Raw genomic sequence first — 13,814 nt, 5'->3', positions numbered from 1 at the left:
GACTACAATAGTACTGATTAGTATTTGGAATACAGGAGAACCCCATTATCCACAGGGGTTCCATTCTGGGGGGGCAGGTCAGGTAGCGAAACAGTGGATAATGGGGCATTAGGACAATGGGAATGGGGAGTAGGTTCCCTAGCTAGCAAAAATGTGGGGGGGAAGGGCAGAATGTGGGGAAAATTGGGAGTGGGGGATTGCCCTACCGTGCTCTGTCTGTCCCCAGCTGTCCAGCAATGTCCCCCAAACGCTGCAATTTCCCCCCCTGTGAAAAATCACATTTTTGGGGGTTGGGTTTTTTTGACAAAAATGAGCTAGAAAATAGCGCCCTTATTCAAAATGGTGGGCGGAAATGACCTTGGAGGTCATTTCCACTCACCCTGACCTGTGGATACACAAGTCTTAACCCTTTTTTGCTGTGTTTTCTGTGTACATTGAGGTTGGGTGCCAATTTACCCAACCATGGATATGTGAAACCGCAGATGCTGGGTCCCTGGATAATGGGGTTCTCCTCCTGTAATAACTTTTTAAAAAGCAGAGATCTTAGACCAGATATGTACATTCAACTAGGTGTGTTGGTAGTTGCTTGTAATGTGGATGTAGCTCAGTAGAAGAGTATCTGCTTTGCATGCAGGAAGTTCCAGGTTCAATCTCTGGCATCTCCGGGTAGGACTGGGAAAACTTCTGCCTGAAACCTGGGAGAGCTACAGCCAGTAAACGTTGACAGTACTGAGTGATATGGACCATTGGCCTGACTCAGTATAAGGCAGTTTCCTCTGTTCTTATGCAATGTAACTCCTCATGCAGTTCAAGCAGATTTTAACCATGACAGGATAACATCCCAGAATCTAGAACTGGCCATTTCAAAGAGAGTAATTATGTAGGAAGCTGTTGCCACTTAAAGGCGCAGCAGGGAAATGCTTGACTGACAAGCAGAAGGTTGCTGGTTCGAATCCCCGCTGGTACTATATTGGGCAGCAGCGATATAGGAAGGTGCTGAAAGGCATCATCTCATACTGCACGGTAGGAGGAAATGGTAAACCCCTCCTGTATTCTTCCAAAGAAAACCACAGGGCTCTGTGGGTGCCAGGAGTTGAAATCGACTTGACAGCGCACTTTACATACTTAAATTATGTAGGAAAACCCATTGTTTGTTATGTAAGTCCAGCAATTATCAATCCAACATGTGCTGTGTATTAGAAAATATTTCTATAAGGTTTTTAAGGGTGCTTAGCTTCATTTTTTTAAAAAAAGCTCAATGATATGTGTGTCGGTGGGAAGTGGGCGTTTAAAGACTACTACCATGATGCATACTGAGAGAAACGCAACTTTAACTGTGTACTGTTATTTGAAACAGTACACAGTAAACAATGTCCATGAAATTATTATAGAAGGAGTTTGCTTTGGAATTTTAAAGTCACTAGAACATTTGTATATTAAGTTGTGCACATTAGCATAATTGTTTGCCGAGAAAAGAGCAAATGTTGCATGATTAAGTTCTCATGTTTCAATGAATCTATGTAGAGAAGGGAATGGGCTGTTTGCTTTCCTTGTTATGACTCCTACAAGCATTCAGCATAACGTCACACAGGTGGAATCTTGGAAAAGGTAGGATCCCTGATTTGCCATATACAGACAGAGTGTGCATATAGTAGCTGACATGCCGCAGCATTCTCAAGGAGTGCTGGTGCTGCTTGTGCTGCAGATTAGTGCAGCTTTGCTGTTCACATGGAAGGGGGATTTTTGCCAGGAGTGGCTCTCTCAGGCCAGCGCAACCCTCAGGAATCTACTTTCAGGTTGCAAGGAATGCTTATAGGGTCTGGTGAAATTGGCAAAAATTGTGCCCCCCCCCCACTGCACCTGAAAGTATGCACTGCATTAATGTAGAGCTCAGCTGCGGCATCTGCACATTACCAGCCCTGTGTGGGTAGAACTGATGTTGCTTAGACTGCATGTCAGCCAGTTTGTTCTCACATAGGTTCTTTCAGAGACTTTACTGAATGTACGTAGGAGGTAGGGGTGGGATAACGTAAGAACAGCCCTGCTGGATCAGGCCCAAGGCCCATCTAGTCCGGCATCCTGTTTCACACAGTGGCCCATCAGATGCCGCTGGAAGCCACAGGCAGGAGTTGAGGTCATACCCTCTCTCCTGCTGTTACTCCTCTGCAACTGATACTCAGAGGCATCCTGCCTTTGAGCCTGGAAGTGGCCTGTAGCCCTCTGGCTAGTAGCCATCGATAGACCTCTCCTTCATGCAGTTATCCAAACCCCTCTTAAAGCCATCCAGGTTGTTGGCTGTCACCACATCTTGTGGCAGAGAATTCCACAAGTTGATTATGCATTGTGTGAAAATTTACCTTTGTTTGCTGGTCCTAAATTTCCTGGCAATCAATTTCATGGAATGACCCCTGGTTCTAGTGTTATGTGAGAGGGAGAAGAATTTCTCTCTATCCACTTTCTCCACACATGCATCTTAATAATTATCTTAATAATTACCATGCAAATATATAAGTATAAATTGCATTATACATTTGTCTGTAAACCCCCCTCCACACACACACACACATTCTAAATTTTATTTTATTTTATTTATTACATTTATACCCCACTCTTCCTCCAAGGAGCCCAGAACAGTATACTTGGTTATGTTTAACCTCACAATAACCCAGTAAGGTAGATTAGGCTGAGAGATAAGTGAGTAGCCCTCAGTCACCCAGTGAGTTTCATGGCTGAATGGGGACTATGTTGGGTCCTGGCGGTAGAGTGAGCCTTGGGTTCTCTTGATTGGTTGTTTTATCAGTTCAGTTGATTTTGCTCTCCCCCTTTTGCAGATGTGACTGTTACCTTCTTAAGGTAAAGGTAAAGTGTGCCATCAAGTCAATTTTGACTCCTGGCACTCACAGAGCCCTGTGGTTTTCTTTGGTCAAATACAGAAGGGATTTACCATTGCCTCCTCCTGCGCAGTATGAGATGATGCCTTTCAGCATCTTCCTATATCGCTGCTGCCCGATATAGTACCAGCAGGGATTCGAACTGGCAACCTTCTCCTTGTTAGTCAAGCATTTCCCCACTGAGCCACTTAAGGTGACTGTTACCTTCTTAGTTAGTATTAACAAATAATAATTAAGATGTTGTTTCTGCAACTAAAGTTAAGCCTCTTATTTAATTCCTTATAGAACAAGGAATCCTTTTGCAACACATTGATTCATATTATTTATTTGTTTGTTTGTTTTTTCTCTGTGTAAACCACTTTGAAAATATTTGTTGAAAAGCAGTATATAAATATTTGTTGTTGTTGTGTTGTGTTTGTTTTTTAAAGTACTATATAAGTGCTGCTATTATTAGAAGGAGGAGCAGCAGCACTATCTTGACATGGGAAAACCCATCTTTGCGCTGCAATTTTAAATATAGTGGAAAGGATCTTATGAATACAGTCCCTATTGTAATACTGTTATCTACCATGTCCTGGAAAACATGCCAGAATTAGCATTTCCCCAAATGTGGATGATTTCTGTTTCCCATAGTGACCAGCAAGATGCTTCCAAAAGCTCACAAGTAGGACATGAATAAGATGACCACCTCTGTTCTTTGTCCTAAATGTTTGGTATTTAGATATACTGCCTCTTAATCAGGAGGTTCCATTTAGCTACCACAGTTAATAGTCAGTGATAGACCTGCGACTGGTCTAGAAAATGATAGACCAATCACTTCCCAAGTGTTTAAAACTGCCGGCTGTCAGCATATTGTGTGACATTTTAATTTCATAAGTTACTTGTTGCATTCTCTCTTGTCTGTCCTGAACCTTCTATTAGTTGCCTACATTGGATGACCCCCAAAATTTATCCTCCACCCTCCCTCCCACCCCCCCATATACAGGGTACTAGACCCGGACACAGCTAGATAGTTTATCTCAACTTTGGAGAGATTTAACTGTGGTTTGAGTGAAATCAATGCAGACTCCATAAAGTCTAGGTGAATTAATTTTGGCAAGATAACAGAGCATGTATCTTAAGCTTGCCCCTCTTGTGGTTTTAAAAGTAGTCTTCTCCTTTTGAAGCATTCTTCAGATATAAGCCTGAAGCTTTAAAAATAGCATGCTACCACAAGAAAGGAAAAATGATTAATTTTTAACTTGGGAATTGTGATTGACTTAAGAAGCTTAGAGATAACATGTGGATATAATAATTGCCAAGAATAGGTTTATAAGGATAAGACACTTCAGAACTTTCATTTACCAGATCTACCTACCACCCACGATACTTTGCAATCTTAATGTTTATATCTCAGTAATTCAAACTTATGATGCTATGACATTGTCAATCTTAGGATCTCTTAAGAATGTACAGGCACAGACTGTAAACAAATCTCATTATTCTCTAATTATGGGCAGATGTCTAGCCTTGGAAAGCTAAGTGCATGCTTCTGAAAAGGTTACTTTGAGAAGCCCTTGCTTCAGAACCGTGGATTGAACTTAAAAACATTGAAAAAGCTAGTGTGGTGATGTGGTTAGAGTATTGGGCTAGGAGCGGGGAGACCTGGGTTCAAATGCAGGTCACCCAGTGAACTCCACCATTATGTTCATTGGGGCACCTTGGGCCAGCCAGTCTCTTTCAAATCAATCCAGCTCACAGGACTGTCAGGAAGAAAATAAAGGGGTGTCCCATCATGTACTTCGCCCTGTGTTATTTGGAGGAAGGGCAGGATAATAAGTCATAAGTGAACCATAAGCACATTCCAGACATACAGTTCCATGATCCTATATAAAAGCTGATTCTTATTTATTTATTTATTACATTTATAAACCATCCCATCCGAAGGCCCCGGGCAGTGTATGACAAGTTTAAAAAGACACAAAAACACACATCATTTAAAATGCAGTGCTCAAAACAATATAAAAACAAGACATGATGGAGGTCTATAGAATCGTGCATGGTGTGGAGAAAATGGATAGAGAGAAATTCTTCTCCCTCTCCCATAACACTAGAACCAGGGGTCATTCCATGAAATTGATTGCCAGGAAATCTAGGACCAGCAAACGGAAGTACTTTTTCACACAACGCATAATCAACTTGTGGAATTCTCTGCCACAAGATGTGGTGACAGCCAACAACCTGGATGGCTTTAAGAGGGGTTTGGATAACTTCATGGAGGAGAGGTCTATTGACGGCTACTAGTCGGAGGGCTGTAGGCCACCTCCAGCCTTGGGGGCGGGGTGCCTCTGGGTACCAGTTGTGGGGGATTAACAGCAGGAGAGAGAGCATGCCCTCAACTCCTGCCTGTGGCTTCCAGCAGCATCTGGTGGGCCACTGTGCAAAACAGGATGCCGGACTAGATGGGCCTTGGGCCTGATCCAGCAGGGCTGTTCTTATGTTCTTATGTCCTTAAAACAATTTAAAACCAATTTAAAACCAATTTAAAAACTTTTAAAAACCAATTTAAAAACCTTGGAAGGCCAGGCCAAACAAGTAAGTTTTTAGGGCTCTCTTAAAGGCCGACAGAGAGCCTAAACTGCGGATATCTGCCGGGAGTGCATTCCATAGTTCAGGAGCAGCTCCAGAAAAGGCCCGGTTCTGAGTTGACCTGCCACCAGAGGTACTGGTGGTAATTGGAGACAGACCTTTCCAGATGACCTCAACCTGTGATGGGGAACATACAGAAGAAGGCACTCGCTAAGGTCCTTTGGCCATGCTAGACTTCCATTGTGATGTTAAACATGACCGAAAAATGCGGGAGGAGTGGGCCAGGAAAATAGCTTTTCTCTTGACCCAGACTACCACCATGAGCCAAAAATGGGAGGCCCTGAGCTCTTCTTTTTCACTGCAAGAACCGGGACGAGCCTTGTTGCTTCCGAGTATGGGGTTGGACTGCCTTGGTGGTAAACCACATGCTTAACATTCAGAAGGTCAACTCTGGCATCATAAAAAAAATCTCTATAAGATGGCTAGGAGAGATCTCTGCACCATACCTTGAAGAGCCTCTTCTGGTCAGAGGAGATAGTACTGGATCAGATGGACCAATGGTTTGACTATATAAAGTGGCTGCTTAAGTCTCATATGCTCCTTCTCCCTGAAGTAGTAGCCGGGAGTTTCATGGGCCTTCCCACCCTGCTTGCCATATGAATGCTTTGCTAGTTCTGCTGCAATAGGGAGAAATAAGCAGGAAATTGTAAACCAAAAATGCCATTACAAATTAAGTGAAATGAGATCCAGGAACTCTTTTTAGCCTACTTTCCTTAAGGAAAGTAAGCTTATGAGATCACCCAGCATTCTCTCTCTCTCTCTCTCAACTTCTCAATGTCTGGACCAATATCAACAAAATTTGGTACAGTTGTAGTGACACATAAGGACACCTCAGTGGCACTGTTTGTGATGATGTCATCCATCCCACTTCAAGATGGCAGACACATGAACATTTGAGGTGCAAGTGGGCTAACTTATGAAACACCCAACTGATTTGAACCAAATTTGCTACAGTTGTAGGGACACATAGGGACAACTCAAGGGCATACAGTCATCCCTTGCCAACTCTGGTTTTCCCAATCGTGCTTTGAGTATCCACGACTGGGAGTTTGTGACCGGTCTTGACTAATGCGACCCAAGTATCCACAGGTCTTCGTGTGATTTGGGTGGCAAGAAGTGGGAAGGAGAGGAGGGAGAGAAGTGGAGGTGAGAGAGAGACAGCCAGTGTGTTCATGGATGAGAGAGCCTACAAGAGGGGAGATGGGGCTGGCTTTGTTTCAGAGGGGTGCCAACTTGAAGGATGGGGAGGGGTGTGTGTAGGTGCTGACGGGAGGAGGTGGTTGCCTATCTCACCCATGTCCTCCTAAGTTTCTGAGCTGCCTAAGAGCTGCTGGGGGTGGTGTGCATGCTTCCACTTGCTTTTCTGTCCTCACACCTCTTAGTTCCACTTCGGCAAAATGTGGTGAGCAGCCACTGCTGGTTTGCCTTGCAGCAAAACTCTCTGTTCCTCCTTTCATCAAGTCAGCCATAGGAGGGGTGCACTGGGGCAGAAGGGTAGGCTCCTTGGAGGAAGCAAAGAATATGAACAGAGGGAGGGAGGGAGGAAAGGGAGAAAGAGACTGAGAGCAACGGAGAAGAGAGAGAGAGATGGAAGAGACAGAGGGGGAGAGAAGTAGGAGCGGAAGAGCAAAGGAAGTAAGCCAGCGTCTGCCATTCCGTCCATGGGGTTGTGAGTGAGTGGGTCAGCCGGCAGGCAAACGAGGAGAGAAGTGGGAGTGGAAGAAGAAAGCAAGAAAGCACCTGCCATTCTGGTCCATGGGATGGTGAGAGAGTGAGTGGGTTAGCTGGCTGGTTGGCGGGGAAAGTTGGTCCTCCGCTACCTTGCTTGGGCCAGGACAGAGCGGGAGTGGATTTTTAGTGTTTTTCAACTTGTTTCTCCTTGGTTTTGAGGTGCTTTTGTAATGGCAGTTCCCCTAACCCCATTTCCCATTTTTTTCAATTGCTTGCCAGCCACAAATTTGCCAATTGTGGGGTTTTCCTGGTTGAAGAGGTTTCGTGATTGAAGAGGGATGACTGTAGTTTATGATGTCATCCACCCTGATTTAAGATGGCAGTTGCATGAATGGTTGAGGCACAAATGAGCTAACTTGTGGACTACCTAACCGATTTGGCATAGTTGAAGTGAGTGACACATAGGGACACCTCAGTGTCATAGTTTGTGATGATGTCATCCATCCCTATTCAAGATGGCGGTAATAATCAATTAAGATTATAGTGAAAGGAAAGTAGGCAGATTAGTTCTTAGAACAATTTGTTTTGCTAGTGATGGCAAATAGATGCTTCAAATGATAACTCAGTGGCTGACATCCTAGTTAACAAAGTGCTGGTGCTGCTAATGCTGCACACATGCTGTGGGGATGTGACTTTTATTGTGAAACCCTCAGGGACATCTTTCTGGGAGCCAAAGTCTGCTTCAGAGGGGAGGGGAGATAATAATTGCCTCTTCTAGCATGCACAACATTAGCACCACCAGCACATTTTTAGACTGGATGTTGGCCAATATACAGTATTTTGTAGTGGAGATATGTAGCCAGCTAACTGAGCTGATCTCTTCTTCTTAATTTCCGTTTATGCTTTGAAATGCAGAGAACTTTTTTTTTCAAAGGGTCAAAGTGTTTGATATTGATAGAAACTTAGAACCCTGAGAGCATTCAGTACCTTTAAAATAATTTGTAAATGTTAGGCATCATTCCCATCTCTAATGGAACCGAGACTACGTTTGTTATTTTTATCTCCACACAGTATTTCTGCTTACTGTGAGAGCTGTCTTCCAAGTTACTAAGCATACATAAAATAAATGCTGCATAATGTCTGCATGCACTGAACAGCTGCTGCACATTCCAAAGTTAAATGCAGAAGAGTTGGGCCCAAACTGCATGTTACGTGGGAGATCAGATCTCTTGACTTGTTTATTATTATTTTTAAAGCAGCTGTGGGAGCGTCCACATTTGATCAGAACAGTGAAATTGTAGGAGAGGGTGTTTAGCCCCTCTTTCTGTCATTTTCCTGATCTAAATTCTCAAAGCTGCTATTTGCCCTGCAGCGCATAAAAAGAGATGGATCCCAACATTTTAGAAACTAAGTGTGTACTTAATTTGTTCCACCAGTGGTTTCCTTGTTCATGCTAATGCTGTTTATTGCTGTACTGTTTCCATCAAATTGGTTTCCGTGTGTGTGTGTGTGTGTGTGTGTGTGTGCGTGCTGGTTTTAATGTCCAGACCTGAGGGCGAAACCAGATATAGCAGTTAAATGTTTCCTCGTCTCCTTCCCCCTTGCTTAAAATAACAGCTATGAGACCCTCAATCTGGATTAGGACTGTGGCTTGAAGGAGTTAACCCTTGCCCTGCTGTTTTCTCAAGGAGGGAAACTGATGTCAGTTAGCCCCTTCAGCCACTGCCGTATTTACACTGCAGTACCAATCCAGATCATGCTGTGTAGCTCCTGTTTAAAGACAAAAACTGTGGCACATTTACCGTTGTGTCTCATTTGTCCCTAACATTTGTCCATAATGTTTTAGGCGGGTATTTGAGCTTTTGTTGACCATTTAATTGTTCTCTTGTGACTTTTAAAAATTGCATTTTATCGTGTCTTGGACACTCATCTGGTAGAAAGGAAGTTTACAAATGGTGTAAGTAAAATAAAATTGCACATTGGAACATCCTGATGTGCATCTTTATTTGATCTGCGCATAGTTCCTAACCCAGCAAGGGAATCTGTTTCTGTGTACAAATCTTCATTTCTGGCTCTGGCTCAGGATGTGTTTATCTGCATAGCGTATCTGTTTAGCCAGTATAGTGTAGTGGTTAGAGTGTTGGACCAGGACCGGGAAGACACGAGTTTGAATCCCTGGGATTCAACCATGAAACTCACTGGGTGACTCTGGGCTTGTCATGTATCTCTCAGCTTAACCTACCTCAGAGTTTTGTTGTGAGCATAAAAATAAGCATGTACACCGCTCTGAGCTCCTCAGAGGAACAGCGGGATATAAATGTTAAATTAAAAAATCTGTCCAGATTTCATATTTGTTAATCATCATCAGCATTTTATGCATATAAATGTTATTAACCTAAACAGGATTTGGTTTGGGATGTATTTTTTTCTCATTTATAGAATGATACCATTTTCAGTCGTGTCTCTGCTTAATGCTCTTAAATGCTTGAAAAGGTTTATAAAATATTTCTTCATAATGAAAAGTAGTAAAGTTCATGAATAATTCTGAGTTTGGAAGTTGAGCCTTTCCCCTCTGTTCCCTGGATAAAGTGAAGGTATTTCAGAGAGTCATAGAAAACCATCTATTAGTCTAGCACATTTCAAGTCTTCTAACACTTTCTCTAGCTTTGGTTATCCTTTGAAATAATTGTCTTCCACACCACCTTAGACTGATTCATCCTCTGTGAGGAAATACCACCCAGGACCCGCCCCCCTCTAACTTTAGTATATTGGAGCCTGTCCAATCTAAATTCCTAATAGTGGCCTTACAGGTACCTTGCTGTATCTTCAATGCCACTTTGAGTCTGGAAACTGGCAAGATAAAAGTTGAGGCCAGAGTTTGGATGACTGCTCTCCATCACTGGCTCAGATTAGCTCTTTGCTCACAGGCCCTGGCCCCATTGATGCTGCAGGACAACTTCCAATGCTCTTGGAAGTGTGCAGTCGTTAATAAGGTGGCATTGTTGGGCTTCTCCCCATCTCACCTTCTTCCTATGGGCAGTGACAAAGTGAAAACGGCCACCAAACAGAGGATCCTGGACATAGAATGCCAGGTGGGCCTAAATATGGTGCCTGGCTACCTGGCCTCAGACAGCAATAGGTTCACTGTAATCCCCACTACATATTTGACTCAGCTGGAAATTCCAAGCCACTGAAGGGCATTCACTCTCGCCCACTGTCATGCCCTTCCATCCGCTGTGCTGGAAGGCAAATATAGGAAGATTCCATTAACGGAAAGGCTTTGCCCTGTTCCTTTGGGGAGGTGGAAACACATCCTGATTTCCCACCTATTTTATAAAAAGAGCTGGGAGAAGCTTATATTTCCTCTACTTCTCAACTACCCTGGCCACCCCAGTCAAGCCTACACCAAGAAGCTGCTCTCGGATGAAAAGCTAACCTTCACATATGATGTTGCTAGGTTCTATGCAGCAGTGTGCAAGATCCGTTGGACTATGACTGCTAGCTAGCCCATAATCTGTGATTTTAACTACTGGCCATTATACCTTATAGTATATCCTAATATGTCTTTTTATATACTTCTATTTCTTAGATGCATTTAACTCATAGATAGTTAACTTTTAACATTTTACTACTCATCCTATTAGAGTTGTATTTTTCTATAGACTAATTTTTACATATTGCTTATATTAGTTAGTTATCTGATCAGTTTTATTACTTATCAGTTAGCTGTCTCCTTTTATTTTTTAGCTGTCTCTCTTTTACCTTTTAGTATATTTTATAGCCTATTTTATACTTCTTAGACATTTTTATACTCATTGATAGTTGTATGCATATATGTAGCAACTTTCAATATGGCTCCATTATCTATTCTGCTGTATCTCTGACCGTAATAAAGTTGATTGATAGTCTAGCACATTTCAAGTCTTATAACACTTTCTCAAGGGGAACTGATTTAGCTTTGGTTATCCTTTGAAATAATTGTCTTCCACACCATCTTAGACTGATTCATTCTTTGTGTACCCAGAAGTTCTCCCTCTTTGTTCTTGTATTTGGTACCCTCCCATCTTTTCTTCTGGCCATGATCTATAGAAAATACATGTAGAAGTTGTGTAAGTGGAAAATTTGTTAACTGTAAAATTCAGTAGAGTTTCTGCAACTGAATGGGCCCCACAGTGTTTCTCTGAATGTTTTTAATGTTTAATTGCGGTTTAATTTTTTTAATCACTGTAATCTTTGAATGTTTTTTTAAATTTTATTCTGTTTCTATTGTTTTTATTTTTGTGAACCACCTAAAGCCTTTGGAGTCAGGCAGTATATAAAATAAATAAATAAATTCAATAATGTAATGTTTACTCTCAGCCTTAGACCTAAATTCTACAATTAAGTCTGCAAAGCAGATCTTTGATGTATGAGGTTTTTTGCATTCCTAATATTGTGCTCTAACACTTAATCCTCTATTTGGTATTCAAAGTACTCAAACCATTTTGCATATAGTATGTCAGAAATGCAGTTTTTATAGCAACCCTGTACCATTAACTAATTATTATTAACCTCATACAGAAAATGGGGGCTGAGACTGAGAGAAAGGGCTTGCCAAAGACCCTTAGAAATTTCAGGGTTGAACTGGCATTTGAAGGACTGTCTTGTTCCATATATGCTGGTATGGTCTGGTTGGATCATTTTGGGGGAAAATATAAGATCTATTAAGGCAATGTGTGCAACGTCACACTCTAGTTCCTTTGTCTTATAATCTCGAAGTATTTCTCCGGCATCCTGCTTCAGTCTCACAGAGAGGAATTATTTGACATGTTCTGAGTTCCCCCCCCCCCCCCTGTTCTGTCTTTACAGCTATCATGTATGTAATGGGAGCTCTTGGTCCTGCCGCAGGATATTTATTAGGAGGAGTTCTGATCGGATTTTATGTTGATCCTAGAAGTACTATTTATATTGACCAGAGTGACCCTCGCTTTATTGGTAACTGGTAAGTTGCAATTGTGTTGTGTTTGTAGTGGATGAAAATAACCATTGGCGTAGGATTCATGACCAGTGAAATGTTTTTTTTTTTAAAATGATTATGGCAGTTTGACTTTTGACCCTGTCTGCAGTGGAACCAAATTAGGAACAGCTACAATTTGGGGGGAATCACTTGCACTACAGCCCATAGACTGAGTCTCCCCTTGTATTTTTGTCCATGCAGGTTCGAGCTACCCTTTGTTACATCCTGCCAACAGTGGCTTTTAAAAATGACTGACATTCAGACTAACATAGCATACTCTGGAAAATATATTTTTGGGAAATAAACTGGGCTGCAGAAGGAAGGGAGGACTTGTCAGAATATTGCAACCCTTGGGGACATTTATTGGGCGAAACAGTGGGTTGCAGAAGGAAGGGAGGATCGGCCAAAATCTCCTCTCCTCTCTTGTGTATGGGAAATGGTTTTTGGCACATATAACATTAGTCTGGTTGTTATCCTATGAACTCTGTTTTGCTCAATTAGCAACATCTTTTCATTTTATAGCCTGATCCTTGTACTGGCACAGTGCTCCTGACCCCCTATATAATTTTACCTGAGCACCATTATAACATTGGAGGTCCTTATTAAAGGATTGGGCATATTCATGGCAGATAGGTCCATCAGTGTGTGTGAGTCACGGCAGAACTGCCTATCAGGACCAGGCAAATTCATGCAACTTGCAAGGCCATTCTTATTAAAAGGTAGTTGGCATTTCTGCCCCACTTTTGAAACATTCAGTGCTATTCTTCTGAGGAATCTGTTTGGTATTTGCATCTTAATGAAGCTACACTTATCCTGCTCTTCTTTTATTAAGCTCAGAGTGGCTTAGATGAGGCACACAGGCAGTCTCATCCAGGCACTGATCAGGGTGAGACCTGCTTAGCTGTAAACAATTTATTAGCCTCATGTGCCCTTAGACTTTTCTCTCAACTGGCTGAGTGAAGAATACTTGTTTTAGCAGAAAGTGGGTTAGGAACAGCTGCAGCTACAATAACGAACCTGCAATAGTTATACAAGAGTCATATACAATAGTTATACAAGAGTCAAGGGAAGGGAGATACCAATTTAACCATGGCAATGATAGTGGAGCTTCTAATCTGAAGATGCATGGCCTTATATTTTCTAGACATTCCGTTCCAAACATCTGTCAGATAGAAATAACTGGGTACGGTGCTATAATTAGGCACATTTACAAGGCACTGAGTAGCCATGAAGCTTCCTATAGCTTCTTAATTCCACCAGATGCTTTTTAATTGGTGCTCTGCAGATGGTACCCTTAGTTTGTAATGGCTATATCAATAACATTGACTTTGGCAGTAGCCGGTGACTCCGGAATAGGGGAGTTTTCATTTCTATTTACAGTACCTATGTTGAATCATGCTGAAATCGAGTTGAGGTGGCAGGCTAACTCATGCCAACCCCAGGTGATTTTGGAAAATAGTGAAATGGAATAAGAGAGTTCAGTAACATGAAGGTTTTCTTCAACGGTCCAAGATTTTTCCTCTAGAAAAGGTTATTCCTTCACTCCAGAATGGCTGGCAGGTGAGCATCGTGACGCATCAGCTGCACTGATAAGAGGAAAAGCCTTTGTGTGCTGAATGTGTCCTGCA

At 42.2% G+C, this 13,814-nt stretch overlaps 1 protein-coding gene across 9 annotated transcripts in view; it reads left to right on the top strand.

Annotated features, from left to right (window-relative positions):
• SLCO5A1 (solute carrier organic anion transporter family member 5A1) overlaps positions 1-13,814 on the top strand; it is a 112,906-nt gene that overhangs the window by 54,124 nt on the left and 44,968 nt on the right. For 8 of the 9 annotated variants that reach the window (XM_053248351.1, XM_053248354.1, XM_053248353.1 and 5 more), the window contains exon 3: positions 12,039-12,171. The exons of the other annotated variant lie outside the window; for it this stretch is intronic. In XM_053248351.1, coding sequence (XP_053104326.1) covers positions 12,039-12,171 — 133 coding nt within the window. The remainder of the gene's footprint in view (positions 1-12,038; positions 12,172-13,814) is intronic. 9 annotated transcript variants of the gene reach the window in all.

This window comes from Hemicordylus capensis, chromosome 4 (genome assembly GCF_027244095.1).
Source record: "Hemicordylus capensis ecotype Gifberg chromosome 4, rHemCap1.1.pri, whole genome shotgun sequence".
In the NCBI taxonomy this organism is placed as follows: Eukaryota; Metazoa; Chordata; class Lepidosauria; order Squamata; family Cordylidae; genus Hemicordylus; species Hemicordylus capensis.
This window is presented reverse-complemented; position numbering and strand designations above follow the sequence as displayed.